Source organism: Lissotriton helveticus, chromosome 1_1 (assembly GCF_964261635.1).
Source record: "Lissotriton helveticus chromosome 1_1, aLisHel1.1, whole genome shotgun sequence".
Classification (NCBI taxonomy): Eukaryota; Metazoa; Chordata; class Amphibia; order Caudata; family Salamandridae; genus Lissotriton; species Lissotriton helveticus.
In genome coordinates this window covers 621,298,483-621,319,774 of record NC_136057.1, presented here as the reverse complement: position 1 = coordinate 621,319,774, position 21,292 = coordinate 621,298,483, and the positions used below count along the sequence as shown (strand labels likewise).

The following is a 21,292-nucleotide window of genomic DNA, read 5'->3' as shown; positions in this document are numbered from 1 at the left end:
AGGTAGCTGATCCAGATAGGGCGCAACGTCGCACCATAGTTGGCGGTCATACCTGCCTAATATTGCTAAGGCATTCACTGCCCGCACCAGAAGACTGGCCATAGATGAGAATCGTTTTCCAGCGTTGTCCAATCTCCTGCCTTCCTTATCTGGAGGTGTTGTTAAAGGAGTTGATGGGTTGCGTGATTTCCTCTGTGCCGCTTAAGAAATCACCGAGTCCGGTTTTGGGTGTCCTCTCAAAGACGCAGGACCATCCTCAGGTGCTTTATATTTCTTTTCAAGGCGCGGTAGCACAGGGACCACTGTCGCTGGGTTCTTCATAGCCTTCAGGCCTTCCTCCCAAACATGTTGAACAATGGGGACAGACCTAGTAACATTCCTATATGGCTCTTTAAAGTCATATAAAAAACACTTGGTGGCAACAGAAGGCATTACTAGTTTGAATCTGCCACAGGCTCTTTCCATTAACTTATGGAACCCCCCGATATCCGCCGGAGGGGAGTCCACCGGATCCGGACATGGTGAAGTCGGGTCTGGTATAAGGAGTAGTTTCTGTCCTGTAACTCCAGTTCTGTAGTAGGGGTATCTCTGTTATAGTCATAATCTAGTGAATAGTCCCGCCCATGTGCGTGGACCCCGGAGCAATCAAAAATAATCTCTTACAGTGTCGAAAAATGCAGAACTGCACAGACACTTAAGAGAGAATTTAAAGACAGATAATGCAGCCTAAAAAGGCTACACTGTCCAGTACTTCAACTAGAAATTCCACCACAAAAATCCACAAAACAGCAAAGCCTGTACAGATTTCCCTTGCTTTAACAGCAAAATCCCTCAGGAATGATAGAGATTAGAACCTGGACAGACAAGCCCCATAGGCTGCCATTATGTGGCTCAGAACAGGATACTGTGCCTTTAAGAGAACTTTCCAGAACTTCACAGTATCCCAGAATGCCCTGCAGGTCCCAGTTACTTTCAATTCTTTTTGAAGGCGTAACACGCCAGACCTGTAGCATTCCGTACATGAATATCTCTTTCTCCACCGGGGAGGAGGGCGGGCGCTTATGACTAAAACAGAGATACCCCTACTACAGAACTGGAGTTACATGACAGAAACTACTCCTTCTGTAGTAGGGGATCTCTGTGTATAGTCATAATCTAGTGAATAGAATGGCAAGCCCATCCCCACACCAAAGCGGCGGTGGAGAAACGAGAATTAACACCACTATTGTGCGAACAGATTTCGCAGCGAAGCCTGCCCAACCTGAGCGTCTGCCCTGGCATCAGAGTCCAGGCAGTAATGCTTAGCAAAGGTATGGACCGACTTCCAAGTGGCCGCCTTGCAGATTTCCGCAATTGGCACGTTACGAAGCAAAGCAGTCGTGGCGGCCTTGCCCCTGGTGGAATGAGCCTTAGGTTTTCCCCCTAAGGTCTTATTAGCTTGTTGGTAACACAATTGTATGCAGGACACAATCCACCTCGAGATGGACTGTTTAGAGGTAGCAAGACCCGTCCTGACCGATCCATAATTGATGAACAATTGGTCTGAACTACGAATATCTTTGGTTTTATCCAGATAAAATTTGAGCACCCTCCTAACATCCAGGGAATGCAAGGACCTTTCCGCTGGAGATGAAGGATTCTGAAAGAACGTAGGTAAAGTTATAGTCTAGTTGATATGAAAATCAGAAATAACCTTGGGAAGAAATTTAGGGTGAGTACGCATAACAACCTTAGCAGCATGAAATACAGTATAAGGTTCTTGGCAACACAACGCCTGAATTTCACTCACCCTGCGGGCCGATGTAATGGCCACGAGGAACGCCGCCTTCCAGGACGGATGCTGCAACGAAGCCTTATGAATAGGTTCAAAAGGCTCCTTCATCAACCTGGACAGCACCACATTCAAGTCCCATGAAGGCGAAGGAAGCCTGACAGGAGGGAATACTTTCTTCAAGCCTTCCAGAAAATCTTTGATCACAGGGATCTGGAAGAAGGAAGTCTGTGAAGGGCATTTCCTGTAGGCAGTCAAAGCAGCCAGATGAACCTTAATGGAATGGACATTAAGGCCAGACTACGCCAGATGTAGCAGATATGGAAGGATGACATCCTCCTTGCATGTCGTAGGGTCATAGTTCTTAGACTTGCACCAGATGCAAAACCTCTTCCACTTGTAAGCATAAGAAGTCCTAGTGGAAGGTCGCTTAGCCTCCTTCAGTATGTCCATACAATCCTCTGGGAGATTCAGAGGGCCATATTGCACTATTTCAGGAGCCATGCCGCCAAACTCAAAGACGAGAGGTTGGGGTGCACCATTCACCCCCCGAACTTCGTGAGAAGGTCCGGCCTGCACGGCAGCTTCATGTGAGGAAGGAGAGACCGGTGAAGCAGGTCCGTGAACCACCACTGTCTGGGCCATTCCGGGGCAATCCGAATCATCCTCACCCTGGATTGGGACAGCTTGATGAGAACCGTCGGAATCAGGGGAATGGGTGGAAAAGCGTACAGAAAGCTGTTCGACCAGTTGATCCATACCGCGTTCCCCAGCGTCCCTGGCTGGTAGTACCTGGAGGCGAAGTCTCGGCATTTGCTGTTTTCGGCGGTGGCGAACAGATCTACGTCTGGAGTTCCCCACCTTGCGAAGACTTCTCCTAGTACTTCGTCGTTTATGCCCCATTCGTGGTTTTCCTGAATTAGTCTGCTCAGCTCGTCTGCCTGAACATTCTGCACACCTGGCAGATGAGTGGCCGTTATCGACAGTCCTCGGGCCAGAAGCCAGTGCCAGATCGCCTGCGCCTCCTGCGACAGAGTGCGGGATCTCGAGCCCCCCTGCTTGTAGAGGTAATAAATCGTAGTCGTATTGTCAGTCTGTACAAGCAGAGAGTTGGTCCGGAAGGACGGGTGAAAAGCCTTCAGCGCTAAGTGAACAGCTCTGAGTTCCAGGAAATTGATGTGGTACGTGGACTCCGTCGGGGACCACGTCCCTTGAATCTGTAGGTCTCCGGAGTGCGCTCCCCATCCCTGGAGAGAAGCATCCGTCACGATAGTCTGTGTGGGAATGTCCTTGTGGAAGGGAACCCCTCTGAGGAGATTCTCCTCTGAACACCACCACTTCAGAGACTGAAGAGCATGCAGAGACAGTCGTATTCTGTCGTCCCAAGAACCTCTCCTCTGGTCCCACTGATCTTCTAAGCACTCCTGCAGCGGTCTCATGTGCAGCCGCGCATGTGGCGTCAGGAAGATACAAGAGGCCATCGATCCCAGTAGATGGAGTGGACATGAGAGCCTGAGCCTTCCGAAGGAGTGATAATCGTCGCTCCTCCGAAGGAGACACGCTTGCTGACAGCGTATCGATGGAGGCTCCCAAGTACTGAACGCACTGGACCGGAGTCGGAACAGACTTGGACATGTTGATGTGCAACCCCAGCTTGTTCAACAGAACACACGTCTTCTGGAAGTGTGCCTGAGCTTCCAAGAAGGAGGAGGCCTTGATCAACCAATCGTCCAGGTACGGGTAGACAAACACCTTGTTCTTCAACAGGTGTGCCGCTACCACTGCCATGCACTTCGAGGACGTCCTGGGCGCAGACTTCAGCCCGAACGGAAGTACCGTGTACTGATAGTGATTGGTGCCGACTTGAAATCGCAGGAACTTCCTGTGTTTGTGTGCAATGGGCACATGGAAGTATGCATCCTGTAGGTCTATGGCACATAGCCAGTCTCTCCGTTGCAACTGAGGATAAATCTGATGCAACGACAGCATGCGAAACTTTTCTCTGCGAATCCACTTGTTTGCCTGTCGCAAGTCCAGAATGGGCCTGAACTCGTTCTTGCCCTTCTTGCGGACCAGAAAGAACCGGGAGTACAGGCCTTTTCCCCTTTGAGACAGCGGTACCTCTTCTATCGCCCTTTTCCTTAACAGGATATCGGCCTCCGCCTGGAGCTCGCGCAGCTGATACTGCGAGCTGACCGGAGGAATCGATGGAGGAGGGCTGATGAACCGAAGACTGTATTCATTGCAAACAATATTCAGCACCCACTTGTCCTGAGTAATTTTTCTCCACTCTGCCAGAAAAAATTGAACGCTTCCCCCCACCGGAGCGGGTAACGGATGAAGGGGAAGTAACCGCTCAGGGGCGAGACCCGGCCGGGCCTTTGGTCGCGGTAGAGGACTGCTGTCCACCTCTACCCCTCTGACGCTTTTGGAAGGGTCTTCGGAACTGCTGCTGTTGTTGCTGCTGCTGTTGACCAGAAGACTGTCCTCTTCCTTTCCCCTGCGAGCCGAACCGCCGTTGGAACTGGCGGTATGGCTTTTTGTCCTTGGGTTTCTCCAGACCCACAGCCGTCAGGGTTTCAGCCTCGGCCTTCATCCGGGACATTTCATCGTCGGCATGTTTTCCGAAGAGTGTGTCACCGGAAAACGGCAGATTGGCCACCCGCTGTTGCGCCTCCGGCTTGAGTGACGTAAGCCTGAGCCAAGCATGGCGGCGCTGGTTGACCCCGTGACAGTAGCCATGCGCGGGTAACAGCGCTATGTCCGCAGCGGCACTGATGGCCTGGTTGGAAACCAGCATCCCTTCCGAGACAATTTCCAGGAAGTCCTCCCTCCTGTCGCGTGGCACAAGGTCCGCAAACTGTTCCAGGGAGTCCCATAGCGCACGGTTGTACCGCCCTAGCAAAGCCGAATCGCTGGAGGCTTTCATGGTGGTGGAAGAAGTCCCACAGGCTTTCCTACCAGCCGAATCAATCCAGCGGCTCTCTTTCCGCCGGTTCGACCAGTCCTGGGACCAACGTCAGAAGAGGGCGAGACAGGTGCTTCTTGTGAAGCGTCTCGAATATCACGGACGTCGTAGGTGTGGGAGCCGTCACCGTGATACCCAACTTCGCAGCCCCCCTCAGGAGCACCTCCTGGAACGTGCCAATGTCGTCGACCGGGGACACCCTAGTCTCCGGAGAATCCGATAGGGTAGGCGAATAGGAACGGGTCCTAGATGATGCTTTACGGGATCTGGTCCTATGCCTCCTGTGGCGATGTCTAGATCTGGTGGAGGACCTGTGTCTGCTCCTCGACCTGTCTCTCCGCCTGGAGCGCGACCTTGACCTCCGAGGTCTGGGGCGTTCTGCCGGTTTCCCCGGGGCAGACGTCTTGGGCTAGGGCGGTTCCTTAGACTTAGGAGTCTTCTTGGGGGGGGGGTCGGAAGCCTGGCCAACGAGACAGACCTTGGCACGGGGGTCCTAGGTCCCGTTGGAAGTGGAGGCAGAGGAGGCAACGGAGGAGGGGTTGGAGCCCTCGGAGGTAGACCTCCTGGCAACGGAGGAGGAGGTGAAACATGTCAGCACGCCCCCTCGACGCCGAAGAACGGTGACCAGGCGTCGAACGTAGGTCCCTCGACGGCGAGCGCCCCTTCGGCGTCGACCTTCTTCTATGCTTCGGCGTCGAACGGCCTCCATGCCTCGACGTCGAGCCCGACCACCTCGACGACGATCCTTTATGTCGCGACGGTGATCTCTTGCGCCTCGACGGCGACCTCGACCGCCTCGACGGCGACTTCTTCCTCGCCGGAGATCTCTTCTGCCTCGACGGCGACCTCTTCCGTTTCGACGGCGGTCTCGACGACGAGGATCCCCTCGACGACGACGATGTCCTGTCCGTCGACGGCGATCGGCGGTGTCGCCCCGTAGGCGAGCGCCGACGCCGGGCCCGTCGACGCCGATCACTCGACGTCGACGCCGAAGACGACGACTAAGAAATCGTCACTGGGTTCGACGGCGGCCGGTGTAAGTCCCTCGACGTCGACGGGCGACGTTTTCTCGACCCAGAGCCCTGGGGAGACCGGGAGCTGGCCGTGGACCTCCCTCTCGATGTCGTGGTCAGTGCTACTGACCCAGACGGAGAATGTGGGCGTTTGCTGGACTTCCTGCCCCTGGGGAGCCCCCCAGAGGCCTCAGCATGGGCAGATGAAGCCCCTCCAGACCCACCTTGCGCCTTCAGCCTTCTTTCCTTGAGTCCCTGAAGCCTGATCTTCTTTCTTTCCTTCAGGGTCCTGCCAGAGAAGCCCTGGCAAATCTCACACTCCTCAGGGACATGGGAAGAGGGAAGGCAGAGGATACACACCTCATGGGAATCTGACTTTGCCTTCTTCCTGGAGCACTCCGGGCATTTGTCAAATAATGCAGGCATATTTGACATCAAAAGTGTGCAAAACACCAAGAAGAAAAACCTAAAAGTACTTAGAAAGTACTCAAATCGAATTTACAGTGAAAAAACACCAATAAACCCTTGAAAAGGGAGAGCTCAATGCTCCAGGGTCCTGCTTGCAGGAGCCAGAAAAAAGAACTTAAAGTAACTGGGACCTGCAGGGCATTCTGGGATACTGTGAAGTTCTGGAAAGTTCTCTTAAAGGCACAGTATCCTGTTCTGAGCCACATAATGGCAGCCTATGGGGCTTGTCTGTCCAGGTTCTTCTCTCTATCATTCCTGAGGGATTTTGCTGTTAAAGCAAGGGAAATCTGTACAGGCTTTGCTGTTTTGTGGATTTTTGTGGTGGAATTTCTAGTTGAAGTACTGGACAGTGTAGCCTTTTTAGGCTGCATTATCTGTCTTTAAATTCTCTCTTAAGTGTCTGTGCAGTTCTGCATTTTTCGACACTGTAAGAGATTATTTTTGATTGCTCCAGGGTCCACGCACATGGGCGGGACTATTCACTAGATTATGACTATACACAGAGATCCCCTACTACAGAACGTACTCGTCCCATTCTATGCCTTGATTTGGTCTTCTGTCAAAGTTTTGATCCTCATCCGAGGAATCATCTTGAGTGTCCAATGGTATTGAGCCGGCAACTCAGGAGAAACCAGTATAGGTGTCGAAGGAACCGGTAGGGCTTGCGTAGACGGAACAGGCATAGGCTGTGAACACCTGGATGTGTAATCCTGCAGCATGTTGTGTAAATCATGCAAGAGCGAGGAATGCACAGACACCATCTGTTGACCCGAATACTCCTGAGAATGAGCAGAATGTTGGTACCCACATTCCTGTTGGTATTCCCCTTCAGAATCAGTTTCTTGACATTTTACCAGAAGCTCAGAAGGACTGTGTGCATATCCATATGAGCTCTGATCTTCCTCATCCGAGTCGTCCTCATCCTCATCCAACAGCAGAGCTGGAGGTAAGGGGGTAACCCTCCTCGGGGACGTCATATCAGGTGTAATGCGTCGCATGGAAATGGTGATTTTTTCCGTCGACGACAATATCGTCGACGATCCCGTCGACGATGGAGTTGTTCGTGGCAATGCTGCAGTCGTCGGCGTAGTCGACGGAATAGCCTTCGTCAACAAAATGGGCGTCGACGACACCGTCGATGACGAGACCGTCAACGCACCTGCTGCCGTCGCCGTCAATATTGTTGTTGTCGTCGAAGCAGTCGACGACAAGACAGTCGTCGTCACCGCCGTCGACGAAATCTTCGTCTACGCTGCCGTCGCCGACATCCTCGTCGACGTTGCGGTCACTGTCGTCGACGACCCCGTCGATCGTACCGTCGACCCCGTCGACTGTACCACTTTAGGCTTAGGCTTCAACGCCTTCGTCGACGAAGGCTTCAGCTGCGTTGTCGACAACTTGGAACTCCTGTCAGACTTCTCAGAGGACTGAGGAGATGGCTTCTTGAAGCCTGGAACCGTCTTTGTCCCAGAAGATGGTGTAGGTGGTCCCTCCCTCTCCTTTACACCGTGGTGAGGAGATTCAACCGGACCTAGGCTCCCAGACTCTCTGGGGGTCTTTTTTGAGGCCTTAGCAGGATGTTCCACTGAAGGCGAAGGGGAACCCCTACCCCTTTTGACTGACCTTCTTGAAGATGTAAATGAAGAAGAGTCCTCACTTTCACTGGAAACTGTGTCCTTTCTAGACTTCAACTTCTGGAGCCAGGTAAGAAGTCTACCCTCACGGGCCCGGAGGGTTTTGGTGGAAAAGGTGCGGCAGATGTTGCAGTCCGCAGCCTTATGGTCAGGATAGAGGCAATAAATACAATCTTTATGCCTATCCTCCACAAACAATCTTTTCTTGCCACAGGTGGAGCATGGCTTGAAAAGGGCCTTCTTCTTCTCTTTATCAGACATCCTGGAAGAGACAGCCAACAATGTTGAAGAAAAAATCCTGAATAAACACTGAAAAAGAGTTGAGATTGAGCAGAGCTCAAAGGAGACTCCCTAAGCACAACGTGGGGTAGAAAATCTGAGGCTCTGAGGTTCCTTCAGGAGGGTTCTAAGGAGTGAGGCTCTTTTGATTGGCTGATGATTAGTTTGGTCTCTTTTACAAAAAGAGGCGGATATGCTACAAAAAGGAATGAGGCCTAGGCCTTTCTCTTTTGTACCTACTGCTATGTTATTTGTGGTTACCGGGACACCCATTCCGACGGCGGGGAATGATACAAAGCATGGGAATCTATGAAAGTTCCAATACTGAGGCAAACACGTACCTTAAAACAGTTACAAAAAGCACTAACTACCTGAACCCAGGACCAAACTGCTCCTTGTCTAATTTCCTTTTGTCTTGGTTGACAAAGAAATTAAATGATGTGTGAGGCATGCAGTAGACCAATGGGAGGAACACCTTGTTGCAATAGGAAATGTCACACTCACAACTGTACCTGTTACTCAGTAGCACAAACTAAATTGTGGACGAGCCTGTAGTAACAGTGTCATTCTAGCAAATTTAGCAGAGTGGTTGGATTGGATTCAAAACCAAACATTCCACAGATGCATTCAAAAGCCATTTCACAGACAATCAAATAGTATGGTCTGCCCTGAACTATAATATTGCATATATAAACAAAGAAGGAATCAATAGTAAGCACAGCACCTTGAAATAAAGTATTTCAAGCTCAACTGTACCTTTTTTACCTTGAGCGGAAATTACCATATCTTGTACTTTCTTATATCTGTTCAGGCACTGCCGCAGATCTTCTATCTTTCGATCCTGAAAAAAAAGCAAATAACAAATGTCCGTGAGGTAAGATTAATCTTATGGAACAGATCACATTGTAAAGTTTTATTTAATTAATGTGCTTGCATTTAACTTCATCAGTAATGAAACTAAGCAAATGGATCCCTTCAATTAGTTACCAAACTTCAGTTAGATCTTTTCTAAGACTCTCTGGCAAACGTGAACCTGCCAATGCTTAGCAGTACCAGAAAGCTAGTCTGACTCGGGGTAAGGTTTTTCCTTAAAAACACTGCTGCCCAACTTCCTCATCCTCATGCAAAATCTAAGTGAGGCAAGATGTAATTCTCCCAAGAAAATACGATAAAAAATAAAAAAAATCAATCCATGTACAATTTAATTCGGAAAGTCAACTGCCACTGGAATCAAGCTACACCAGACTGAAGAGCTCAATCAGGCTGATAACAGTCTTGAGTTGCTTGTGTTGTGGTTCGGAGAGGACCTGGCTAGGCACTTCTGGCTGGCACAGATGCCAGTTTCTTTACTGACTCTGCCGGCTCCTTCTGATGTGGAGCCCAACAATAATCAGAAGTACAAGCATGAAAATTCATAAATTGGGACCTTTTATACTGGAAAAGGGACCATTCCACAGAATGGGGAAGTGGGAGGACAGTGTGGCATCTGCAGTTAGATAGAGCATTCACCAGAAAGAGTTACAGAAGGTAAGTGAGATGGATACTTTTAAATGCAGATACCTCTGCTTTAGAATTGATAGCAAAGTAGTACCTCCCAAGGTGATGGGTCTGTGGATTAGCGCAGATCTAAAGTCTTGCAGAACCAAACAGGCGAAATGCCCTTCTTGTCATACCTGGCTGTTAAGGCAGTAGTGCTTTGTGAATCTGTGCACCAATGCCTAAGATGCAGCCTAATAGATACCAAGAACAGCCCTTAGCGTACCAACACAGTGATATCAGCCTTGGCCCTGAAGCCTTGCCTTGCTTTGCTTTACCACAGAGAAACCCACAAAAAGCTGATGGTCACAATGATGGTTTTCAGCATGATTGATGTAAAAGCTGAAGGTTCTCTTGGCATCCAGTCAATGCGGCTGTACCAAGAGAGTTTACAGTTCCCTCATGTGATAAGCTGAAGGTATTACAACAAGGAATATAGTCTTCAAAGTCAGGAGACTTAGTGGACAGCTGTGCATTGGCTCAAAGGGAGTGCAAATGAAAAAAGTGAGGACTACACGGAGATCCCACTGTGGCATAACAAAGGGTTTGGAGGGAAAGGTTTATGTCAAAACTTTTATAAACTTCAACATGCGATTTAACCGCATGCGCGCTAGCGGAATTCTGCTCGGGTGCTGAGATTTTTAAAAACGCATTTTTCATGACGAGCTGGGCTCGTCATGAGCGTGCGAGGAGGCTACCTCATGACGAGCCCAGCTCGTCATGAGCGTCGAAGGGGTTAAACAAGGACAGCTGGTTCTGCAAAGGCAAGGGATCGAAAGGGTTCACAAATAACCTTTAATGGTGTCCACTGTAAGTCCTTGTTTGACCAGAGATGAAACAAGCAAGACATCAGACAGTTTGGACTGTAACAGCACCACGTTACTAGTGCCGCACCAGGTCACACACTTGTCCCAATGCCCAGCGTACGTTGACTTTGTAAAAGAACACCTGACAGCAAAGATGGCATCCATAACTTTGAGAGGAAGACTGAACACAGTTAACTGCCGCCACTCAATCAGCACCAGTGGAGTTGTAGACTGTGCAGATTCGGGTGGAGGACACTGCTATGCTACTGAAACAGAAGATCATCCTGAAGTGGTAGCCTGACTGGAAGACAGATGCTCAAGCACAGAACTTCCGAGTACCCCAATCTACTGGCCCAACACGAAGCCATTAGGACAACTTCGGCCTGGTTATTCCTGATCTTCTCAATTCGCGTTCGGAGTGCACCTTGCAGGTAAGTACCACAAAAGAAAGTAGTTCTACTTTTACCATGCACGTAATAATTTTTGTTTTCTATAACAATTTTTATGCTATATAAAAAAATAGGTTGCTTAGGTGTGGGTAGAGGTTAAAGGAAGTAAAGGCGATTTTAGGGTTTAGGGATGGGTAAAGGAAGGGAAGGGATATATAGGGTTTAGGAGTGGTTAGAGATAAAGGGATCGAAGGGTTAATTTATGGTTTAGGAGTGGGTTAGGAATAGGTAGAGATAAAGGGAGGCAAAGGAAATTTTAGGGTTCAGGGGTAGGGTAAAGTGAGGTAAGAATGAATTTAAGGATGGGTGACACACACACACTATACGGTAGACTGAAACAAACAAAGGTTAAAGGGACGTTATAGTTAGATGAAAATGTCAGTTAAAACATCGTTTTAAACCTACAAAACCAATGAATTTTACCAGCTATAGTTATTTCAAGTACCTCTAACTCATGCCCCTGGTGGTCTATGATTGACTGTGGCAAGCACGCCTTCAACAGCCAGATTTTGAGGTAGGGGGAAAATGAAATCCCAACCTCTGAAGGTGTGCTGTGACTACTTCCATCACTTTCGCGAATACAAGAGGGGCACCAATGAGGCTGACGGGTTACCCAGCAAATTGAAAATGCTCTTGGCATACCCTGAACCACAAGTAGATTCTGAGGGACTGAAGGATGAGCACATGAAAGCTGGTTTGCTGCAAGTCCAAAGCACCATTCAGTCGCCTGGAACCAGGCCAAACAGAACCTGGGCCAATGGATTCCCAAGGCAGCTATGGATCACACAACCATGGGCCAATGTCGGCCCCACAGTTTCAAAGTTGTTGGTCTTCTCAAAACAGCAACTAGCTGTTAAAGATGCTGCTGCCACAAGAGCAGAAATACAAATACATTTGTATTGGAGCAATCAATAGATCCTGAGCAAATAGACCACAGTTGTCGAATCAATCTGTTTGTACAACAGTTTGCTATGGAATGTCCATCAAAACATGAAACGTGTTAAGAGATTGGAACAATGTACTTGCCTTGCAAAATAAGATTCTAGCTGATAGAACATGATAGCTGCAGCTGCATACACAGATTGTCTTTTGATACTTCACTCTAACAGATGTAATTTTCATTCTGAAGAATTTCAATGAACACTGGCTGTTTTGAAGAATCATAAGAGATTAATCGTAATTTGAGAACTTCAGGACTACTGAGATCTAACTGATCAGGATCTATAGTGCCTTCGCTCCCAAATTATTAGATCTTGGGCCAATGTGAGCATCTTGAATTCGACTTTCCATAAGAAGACATTTAGAGGTCGGAGGTCTAAAACAGGACGAAGGCTTCATTCCTTATGCTCAAGAAAATCACCAGAGAAGCATTTAATCATTATTTCCGGGGCCAGAACTCTTTCAAAGGCTCCTTTGGCCAAAAAGCCTGCACATTTTGTGGGAAGATGGACAGGTGCTCCTCTGAAACCTGCTTTGATGTGGATGGAAGACGTAGCTGGTTGGAAAAGAATGGGTGAGTATAGTACCATTGAATGAACTGAAGGATCCATCGGTCGGTTGTTATATTTTTCCACCTTTGGAGGATAGGTCTGAACCTAGCTTCCACAGGTATGCCAAATCTAAAAAAAAAAAAACTGCAGAGGAAATTCGCTAGCAGGAGTTGAGGAGTCAAAGGAATGCCCCGTGGCTGACTTTCTTTAATGAATTCCAGGGCAGAATAAGCCTTCTTGTGAAAGGGCGAGACCCACTAAAAAGCATAACCATGAGTGATGCCGGCACATCTCCAGAGCAGAGAAGCCTGTGGATTTCAACTATGCGTGACGTTGAAGCTTGACACTAGTTCCAACTGCCCAGCCCAAGCAGTTAGTAGTGTTCAGATCAGATATCGACTTATTTTTTTACAATGTGACCATGCTCAATGCCTTGAGCCAGGGAGGCCGAAATTTGTTAGGGACTGCAGGCAAGAACTCACTACTCACGCAGGAGAGAACATGCAAATATCATAATCAACAGCTGGTATTGAATGAATCGCAAAGCTAGGCTGGCGGATAAAAACATTAATTTTCTGAACAGCTGGTATTGAATGAATCGCAAAGCTAGGCTGGCGGATAAAAACATTAATTTTCTGAATGCCTCAATTCTCCAAGACTCTTGGTCAAGGGGGGGTAGCGGGTTGGGGAGTAGGTTTTCAGTGGTCATATGGAAAGAATTGTGGTTTACCCTGCTGGTGGAAGCTTGGACCACCAGAAGTGTTGTTTCTGGAGTGGGGGTATCCTAATACGGTCTGCGGGGCTGACTCGCTGCCTGTTCACCAGAACAAGGCTTAACTCAGGTATTCAATAATGTGTCAGTCAGGGACTCATAGAATGGCTGTATACCTTGAGTGCAAACATTGGTCTTCACTTTCATAGTGTATCACCATAGAGAAGGAAGCACTGTCCTCTGCGAATGGCCTTGGGATGGAGAGTTTACCAAACTAGTATCTGGGAAGTCTCCAACCCACTGTCCTCCTTTAAATCCATGAAAAGATTGTCTTCATCACAGTATGGTAGCAAATAATTTTCATACTCTCCATCTTCTCTTCAAAGGCTGGTTGACTTTGGTCAGAGTTGGAATTGAAAAGTTTGAGTGTTGGAGAACCCCGCCGTGGTAAAGGTATTATTCTATCTGAATCAGATTGTATGGGGATCAGGATGGGACCAGGGTCGAGATTGAGATGAGTTCGGCCCCATGTCACACATGACTTTTGGTACTAATCCAGCAACGGCAACGTGGAAGGGACCAGCGTGGATTACGGTGCCAATGTGGTAGTCGGCACCGAAGCTGGGGCAGGAATAGCGATGAGTTCTGGAGGCACAGATAGCACGGAGGATGAGCTGGAGGACTCTGCAGATCCCAGGGCCCAAAACCATGCCAGAGGGACAAGGAAGAGTGCCTTTTTAAAGGCTTCAATCGGTTGCAACATTACCCATAGCACGGGCAACTGGGCATGCAACAGGATCGGCTGAGGAATCACCTTCTCTAAGGGGCATCGAGAGCGAGACTGTGAGGCTCCATGACCTCCTTATGACTTCTCTGGTAGAGAGTGGAGGGACTGGGATGAATCCCACTTAGCCTTTTTATGCTACTGCTTCGACTTACAGGGAGCCTTGGACCACATCGAGGATCTGAACGGAAACAGCCATAAGAGGGGGAGCAGGTCAACACCCTCAACTTCAAGCCGGACTTGCAAGATTACTGACAATGTTATACATCTTGCTGCACGTTCCCAGATCACCTCCATGAGCGGACACTTCATATGACTAGGGAGATGGCCCTGAAATATAAACACCAGACGATGTGCAGGTGTACTTGACCCAGGAAGCAGATTTCCCTGCCGATCAAACAGTGAAACTTTCTCTTGAACATATGGGAGGAAGAGATCCCATCAAAAAAAGTTTAAGATACTGTGTAGTCTGGGACTCACAGTGGCGAAAATGAACACTGCCAGTTTCTGTGGCCAGCTCCCCCATCTTAGATAAGGAAGTGAAGGAAAATGTGGACTTGTGTATGCTGAACAAAAGCACATTTAAGAGGGCAGAGGGTGTAATACAAAAAAAGAGAAATATGGTTAAAATGAAAACAATATAGAGGCATGGCATGAGGTAAACCAAGGTTGGCAATCATCGAGAAGATGTCTCCTGTAGATTGTGGGCTGCTAGAGATGAAATCTCAACAGTTGCTATTCTGTGTTCTAAATTAAACTTCCTTGGGTTTGACCACCTACATGATGCGATGCTTGGTGACAGTTTAATATTGCAACACATTAATAAAAAGATTAGGAAAATTCTTTTAAAACTTTAGTTGTTAAACACATTATATCTGTAGAAAAGATTGCAAAAGCTGTTCCCTTTAAGGTGCAGCTACAAATGGGCACTGTTGGACCGTTGGGAAGTAGACTATTTAGATTTTGTTTAACTTTCATGAATGATTTGTTCATAAACCAATGGACAATAATCAGGGCCAGTGGATTATGCAGTGCTGTGGAGTTTATCGTACAATTCTGGTGTTACGGACATTGCCACATAATTTGATGCATATTTAAATAAAAAATGTTTCAACTCAGTTTACCAGACAACATGCTACACAATTTCCTTTTTTAATGTCTCATAATTAGATAAAACTGCTACATACTTTGGACGTCATAAACCTAGTGGCACTGATCAAGCCACAGAAGTAAAATAATACATAAATCTTCATTGAGTGTCAAGCAGGAAGTTTATTCACATCACCAAGGTGTTCTTCCCTTGCACAGCATCAGCTCTATTTTCACTAACTGCCAAATGGCCTCAGCCACACAACATTGTGAACAAAGGGAGGAACCAAGGAGAAAAGGTTTTATATTGAGAAGGGGTAAGAAATGGGATGAACAAATAGATAATACAACACATAGCTTAGTTTCAAGCTTTCAAAGGAGGAAAAACAGCACAAGAAAAATCTGAAAGTCTGTTTGTGTATGATGAGAAGACCTTTTGAAAGGTCTTTTGCTACTCCCACCTGTTTCACAAATCATATTTTGAAACCAAATCATTTTAGTTTCCTTAAAATGATGCAGTCAAGAATGTGTATCCTGGCACAATAGTAAAGCAGCGTAAAAAAACAATCAATATTCACACAATGTTTAGCATTTATATTTTTCTACCTTTTCTTCATTTGCCGCCATTAGAGATTCCATAGCCCTCTTCATTTTTAATACCTCAAGATCTAAAGGAATAATATCACAAAATAAACAAAATTACTTTCTTCCGACAATATGGCTCATTGTTCTCGTCAGTGACAACATAATGACAGCTTAATATGAAGCAGTGAATTACACTTACCTTTAAATCTCGTTTAGAGTACTTTTTATCTGCGTGTTAATATCTGGAGATTTTCTTGCGGGGCCTAAGTTTTCCAAAAAGGTAATCTAGGATGTCTTTCTGAAGCTTGGATTCCTGTTATCTGTGTCCAATACTCACACCTCCAAGTGCATAGAAAATTCTGCCAAAGACAGCCAATGCACAAAGTACTAGACTCAAATACACTGAAATATGCTTCAAGAAAAATACAAAGGTCTTTGTCTCACTTATTTAATGAGGGCCAAACTGACTTGGTGAAAGACCTGACAGGAGATGGAATAGCAGATGAGAAGAACAGTACTTAAGGCTCATAAATTCACATAGTGTGGGCCCTGTAACTACTATTGACACTGCACAGGTGTAGTGGGTAGTTGTCCCGAAACCATCCATATTCACATCTTTTTTCAAGGAGTACCTCATGTAGTCGGGACAACCCAAGAACTTGGACATCTTAACTACTCTATGCCACTACCATACTGATGTCATAACTACCACCTTAGACATTACGGTATCAATGGTTTTCTGTCAATTTTCCCAAGGGCAAGTATAGGCTCAGCAGCGACTTGACATCGAGCAATTCTGTGATATCAACAAGGCATGGGGTAAAATGCTTTCCAAAGTACATAAATAAAAGTGAGTTGTGCGGGATTACACAGTTTTCTCTACTGTGGTTGTGGAAAAATCCTAATACAGCGGATAAAGTACTTATAAGATCAGAAATGTATTAATGGGGCGTGGTCTGGCCACAAATGAAGTTGGCCACCTAGCAGGAGAGTTCCACTCAGAGAGAGTCTCCCAGTGGAGGCTGCAGCGTCCTAGAGATGGAAGAGTACCTGCTTTTCTCCAATCCTTGGCGGGGGAGCACTCCGGATAGCTCCGGTCCTTTAATTGCGGCTTGCGACCGTCATGCGGGGGAGATTTCATATGGGGCGACCGCTGGGCCTTGAGGCGTAAGAGAAGCCTCAATCTTGCGGAGCTGTTCAGCCCGCCCTCCGCTACTGAGTTGCAGCCCCACCTGGACGATTGTGATCTTCGCGCCCTGCTGGGCGCCTATCGCGCATTCAGGTCAGACCCCGGTGCGCAGAAGAGTGCCCCTACTCCCTGGGGGTCCCCTAATGGTACCTGCACCAGACGTGACCTTGGACCGCATTCTTCAGAAAATCTCCTCGGTCAGTCGAAGGCTGGAGAGAATGAACTCCAACATATCTAAACTGGCGGAGGAAGATAATTCGATCCAGAGCTGAGGGACTGAACCAGAGGCTGACAGTAGTAGAGGACCGTCTGGACACAGTGCAAGGTAGGGACCAGGAACTACTCTTCCTCCGCAGCAAACTCGTCAATTTAGAGGACAGCATCTGTAGGGACACCATCTGCTTTTTTGGCTTTCCTGAGTCTATTGAGGGCCCTAATGCCGGCATAGTTTTAAAAGAGACCCTTCCAAAACTCATTTGGGCCTCCTTTGACCCTACTCTGGAAATACAGCGTGCTCATCACATAGGTCCCCTATGCAACAACTCAAACACACGCCTGCGCCCACTCATCGCCTGTTTTCTGCAGCGCGCACCCACGGGTTGTTTACCCATGATGGCCATAGCATTCGGATGGCTGCAGACTTTTTTAAAGAAACTAACGAATGCCATATGGCTTTCCTATCCCTCAGGCCCAGGCTCCATCAGCTAAACATCAAATACGGCCTTTTTGAACCCGCGAGGCTTCCCATAACCAGGAATTACAACTCCAGGGACTTTTATGATCCAGAGAACCTGCACCCGTTCACCCGAGGCCCAAAACCGAGTCGGACCACGGGCGGAGGGCCCCTGGAGGGGACGGTCCAGGCTGATGGCCCCCTCATAAAGTTGAACATATAACTGTACGACCAGAGAGATGGCAACCAGACGACGGGCAGCTGAGTATAATCCACCCTGTATTGACTAATAGAGTGTAGTGCAAGATATAAGTTACATACGTTGTATACACCACTTACTGGTGATTTTCATGTTGCTCCTGAAATGTTACCCATTTTGCTGCCTGTCTGATAATCCTGACTAGCTGTAAAACCCTCATGTGCTCCAGCCGTGCCGCTGGCCTTGAATCTGCCACTGACACTTTTACCACAGAAGGCACCCCATGCGTCACCATATACACAAGTCCAGCAGGGCGCGCCTGTACTCTACTCCTCCGTGCTTTGCTGTTCCTTCTTCCCCCTCTGGACCGTCTTGTCCCCCCCCACTTTCTAGAGTTATCTAATGCAATGCCGCCCCCCCCCCCCCACCCCACCTCTGCCTCGGTAGGCTAGACCCACCCTCGGGTTTAGACCCGCGGCAGAAAGTTTAGCGCTCCTTGTGTTCTTTAGCGCCCGGAAGACCTCTCCTGTATCCCATGTCCTATTCTCCCCTCCCTTAACCACCCCCACCTCAATCTATTTTGCTCGAACAAAGCGCACTTCTACCGCGCCGATCCAGTACACTCACTCCTCCGCTTTCCCACTGCCTAATTTGGCAACACAGCACCTTTACCATAACAAGGCTCCCCTTTGATCACCAAAGGTCTTGACGACTTAGCAGAGCTCTACCCCGCTCGGGAAGTACCAGGGGATAACCCAATATCAGTATCCTATTCCTCCCCCTGTACCCTTCCTCCCAGACCCTAAGTCTCTTCTCCTCCTATAACCCCAGCGCTCCCCCTTACCTTGCCTCCAAACATAGGTTCTTTATGTTCTTCCCCTCCCTCCATTCCTGTGGACCTGCAAACCCCTTCTATCAGGACAATTTACCATCATTCTGGTGCACCCCCTCCCCCACCCATCAGCCCTGCCATATTAGCCCAGCAGGATTAAGGTCTCCCTCAGGAGCTCAATACCACACCCTTCCCCCGCAAGAACCCTCACCACACACCACCGGACCCCCCGCCCCTCACTTGCTGCAACTCCATATCTTGAGACCCTCACACATTACATAAAACGGAAGAAAATACTGGCCTATCTACAATCCAAACGTTCGGACGTGGCACTACTGCAGGCAACCCACCTCGACGCCATAGAGTCGGACAAGCTGCGCAGTGACTGGGCGGGAAGGGTGATACACAGCAGTGTACAGAACGGGGGAACCGGGAATGCGGGACCTACACTTGAATGTGGAGCAGCAATCCTCCTCCCGAAATCTCTTCCAGTGACGGTGACTAAAACTTGGACAAACCCAGACGGACACTATTTATTCACAAAACTAAAAGTAGGTGATCATCATATGTGTGGGGTCGGTGTACGCTCAGACAGGAGCAAAAAAATCTTTCTTACTACAGCTTAACCAGGTTCTGACGGAAATAGGGGCCTCAACATTTCTCATAGGACGGGACTGGAACCTAGAGAGGGATCCAGTTTTGGACAGGATGGGCCACTGGACAAGAACAATGCAGCAGACAGGGCTCCGATTGAGGAAGTGATGTAGGGTAATGGCCTGGTGGACCACTGGAATCTGAGCCATCCCACAGATACAGACATCACCTTTACCTCCCTGACACACGGCACGCTCTCTCGGTTGGACTATTTCCTAATTTCCCACAGAATGGTGCAGCTCACTCAGGAATCCCAAATCCAGGAGGCAGCCCTCTCCGATCACTCCCCGGTCCTCCTCTCCCTGGAACTGGGGCTGGCTGGTCCTGGTTGCAAGCCCTGGAAGATGAACATCCAACGATACCGGACCCCTACTGGTAAATCTCAATTACAAACACATATCAATGAATATCTCTCCGATAACGGCGGTTCCATTGAATCTGGTATGACCCTATGCGCCGCAGCAAAGACCACCTTACGCGGCATGCGAGACGCGGCACAGGCTAAGAAGCAGAATATAGATAAGCGAAAGGCACTTGAAGCCGACATTAGGGCATATACTCCATTATATTCCGCACATCCTTCCCTACAACACCGCAAATCACTCGAGCAGGCCAAGATGGCTCTAAATAGTCTCTTCACAACCAAAGCGGAGTATGTACGCCTTGCAGAGGATGAAGGGGAAACATGAGCAGGGAGAGAAGGCAGGGAGGCTGCCCGTAGCACAACTCCACCAGCGTGAAGCAGCCATGTCCATACCAACCATAAAGTCGGCATCGGGCAAGACCCTCACCCACCCCCAGGACATTACAAATGAATTTGCTTAATTTTACACGGCCCTATACACCCCAGAGCAGCCTGCTGAGGCGGATCAACTGGACACTTTCCTACAGGAGGCGAAACTCCCCCTCCTCTCAGATAAGGGTAGAGAGAGTTACTGGACAGGGAGTTCAGCAAAGAAGAGATAGCTTCGGCGATAGCGAAACCACCCTATCATAAGGCACCTGGAGAGGATGGCTTAGTGGCGGAATTCTATCGCTGGGCAGGGGAGGAGGTGGTTAACACACGAGAGGCAGCATTCTCTGAAGCAAAACAGACTGTCTCCCTGGGCCTCCTCTCCAACAGTGCGGTAATAGCTGTCCTGTCTAAACCCGGGAAAGACCCCCTGTTGTATGGAAGTTACCGGCCCATCTCGCTGTTAAACTGGGCATTAGAATCTTGGCCAGCATCCTGGCATCTCACCTCCAAAAAGTTCTCCCCTCTTTGGGGCACGCCTTGTAAGTGGGCTTTGTGCTGGAACAATCTTCTAGGAACCACTTACGCACTCACACACACCCTCTGGAAGGCTAAGGACCTGCCCTAAGACGCACTCAACCTTTCGCTCAAAGCGGAGAAGGCATTCAATAGTATTGAGTTGGACTACCTATTCAGAGTGATTTAACATTTCGGTCTCTGCGACCAATTTATCGTCAAGGTCCGCCTACTATACGGTAATCCCACTGCACAAGTGAACTGTGGGGTTTCCTATCCGATCCTTTTCGAATTCGCAGAGTAATGTGCCAGGGTTGCCCCCTCTCGCCACTCCTCCTTCTACTGGCCATTGAACCCCTGTCTGCCATCATGCGCAACTCGGCCAACATCAAGGGTGTACGCCTTCCGGTTGGCGAATCCAAACCGTACCTCTATGCGGACGACATACTCCTCACCCTCACAGACCTGCACCGCTCAATACGGTCTCTGCTCCAGATGATTGGTGTCTTCTCCTACCCTCTGTGGATATAAAATCAATTGGGGTAAGAGTGAAGCACTTCCCATTTCAGATTGGACCATGAAGGCAGCTATCCAAGACTTTCCATTCCACTGATAACACTCTCGCCTAAATTATCTGAATCTGAATTCCTCCTCATCTCCTCCTCACTCTCTCCTCCTCCGGTTCAATCATGGATGGATCAGATGAATCTACTTAACAATAAACCCATCACTGTCGACAGCGCAAAATCCCTTGGTGTCATACTCGACAAGAAACTCAATCTAATCTCCCACATCAATTCCATTGCAAAGTCTGCTCGATACGAACTGCGCCTTCTTTGGGAAATTCGTCGCTTTTTCCCGGAGCAAGATCTTAAAACCCTGGTACAATCGCTGGTCCTCTCCAGACTGGAC

The 21,292-nt window shown here is 48.4% G+C and overlaps 1 protein-coding gene across 18 annotated transcripts in view; it reads right to left on the bottom strand.

Moving 5' to 3' along the window:
• PPFIBP1 (PPFIB scaffold protein 1) overlaps positions 1-21,292 on the bottom strand; it is a 978,725-nt gene that overhangs the window by 594,658 nt on the left and 362,775 nt on the right. For 13 of the 18 annotated variants that reach the window (XM_078674143.1, XM_078674132.1, XM_078674127.1 and 10 more), the window contains 2 exons: positions 15,606-15,667; positions 8,890-8,974 (listed from right to left, as the gene is read on the bottom strand). In XM_078674143.1, coding sequence (XP_078530269.1) covers positions 8,890-8,974; positions 15,606-15,667 — 147 coding nt within the window. The remainder of the gene's footprint in view (positions 1-8,889; positions 8,975-15,605; positions 15,668-21,292) is intronic. The other 5 variants (XM_078674144.1, XM_078674142.1, XM_078674145.1 and 2 more) reach the window with 1 other exon arrangement.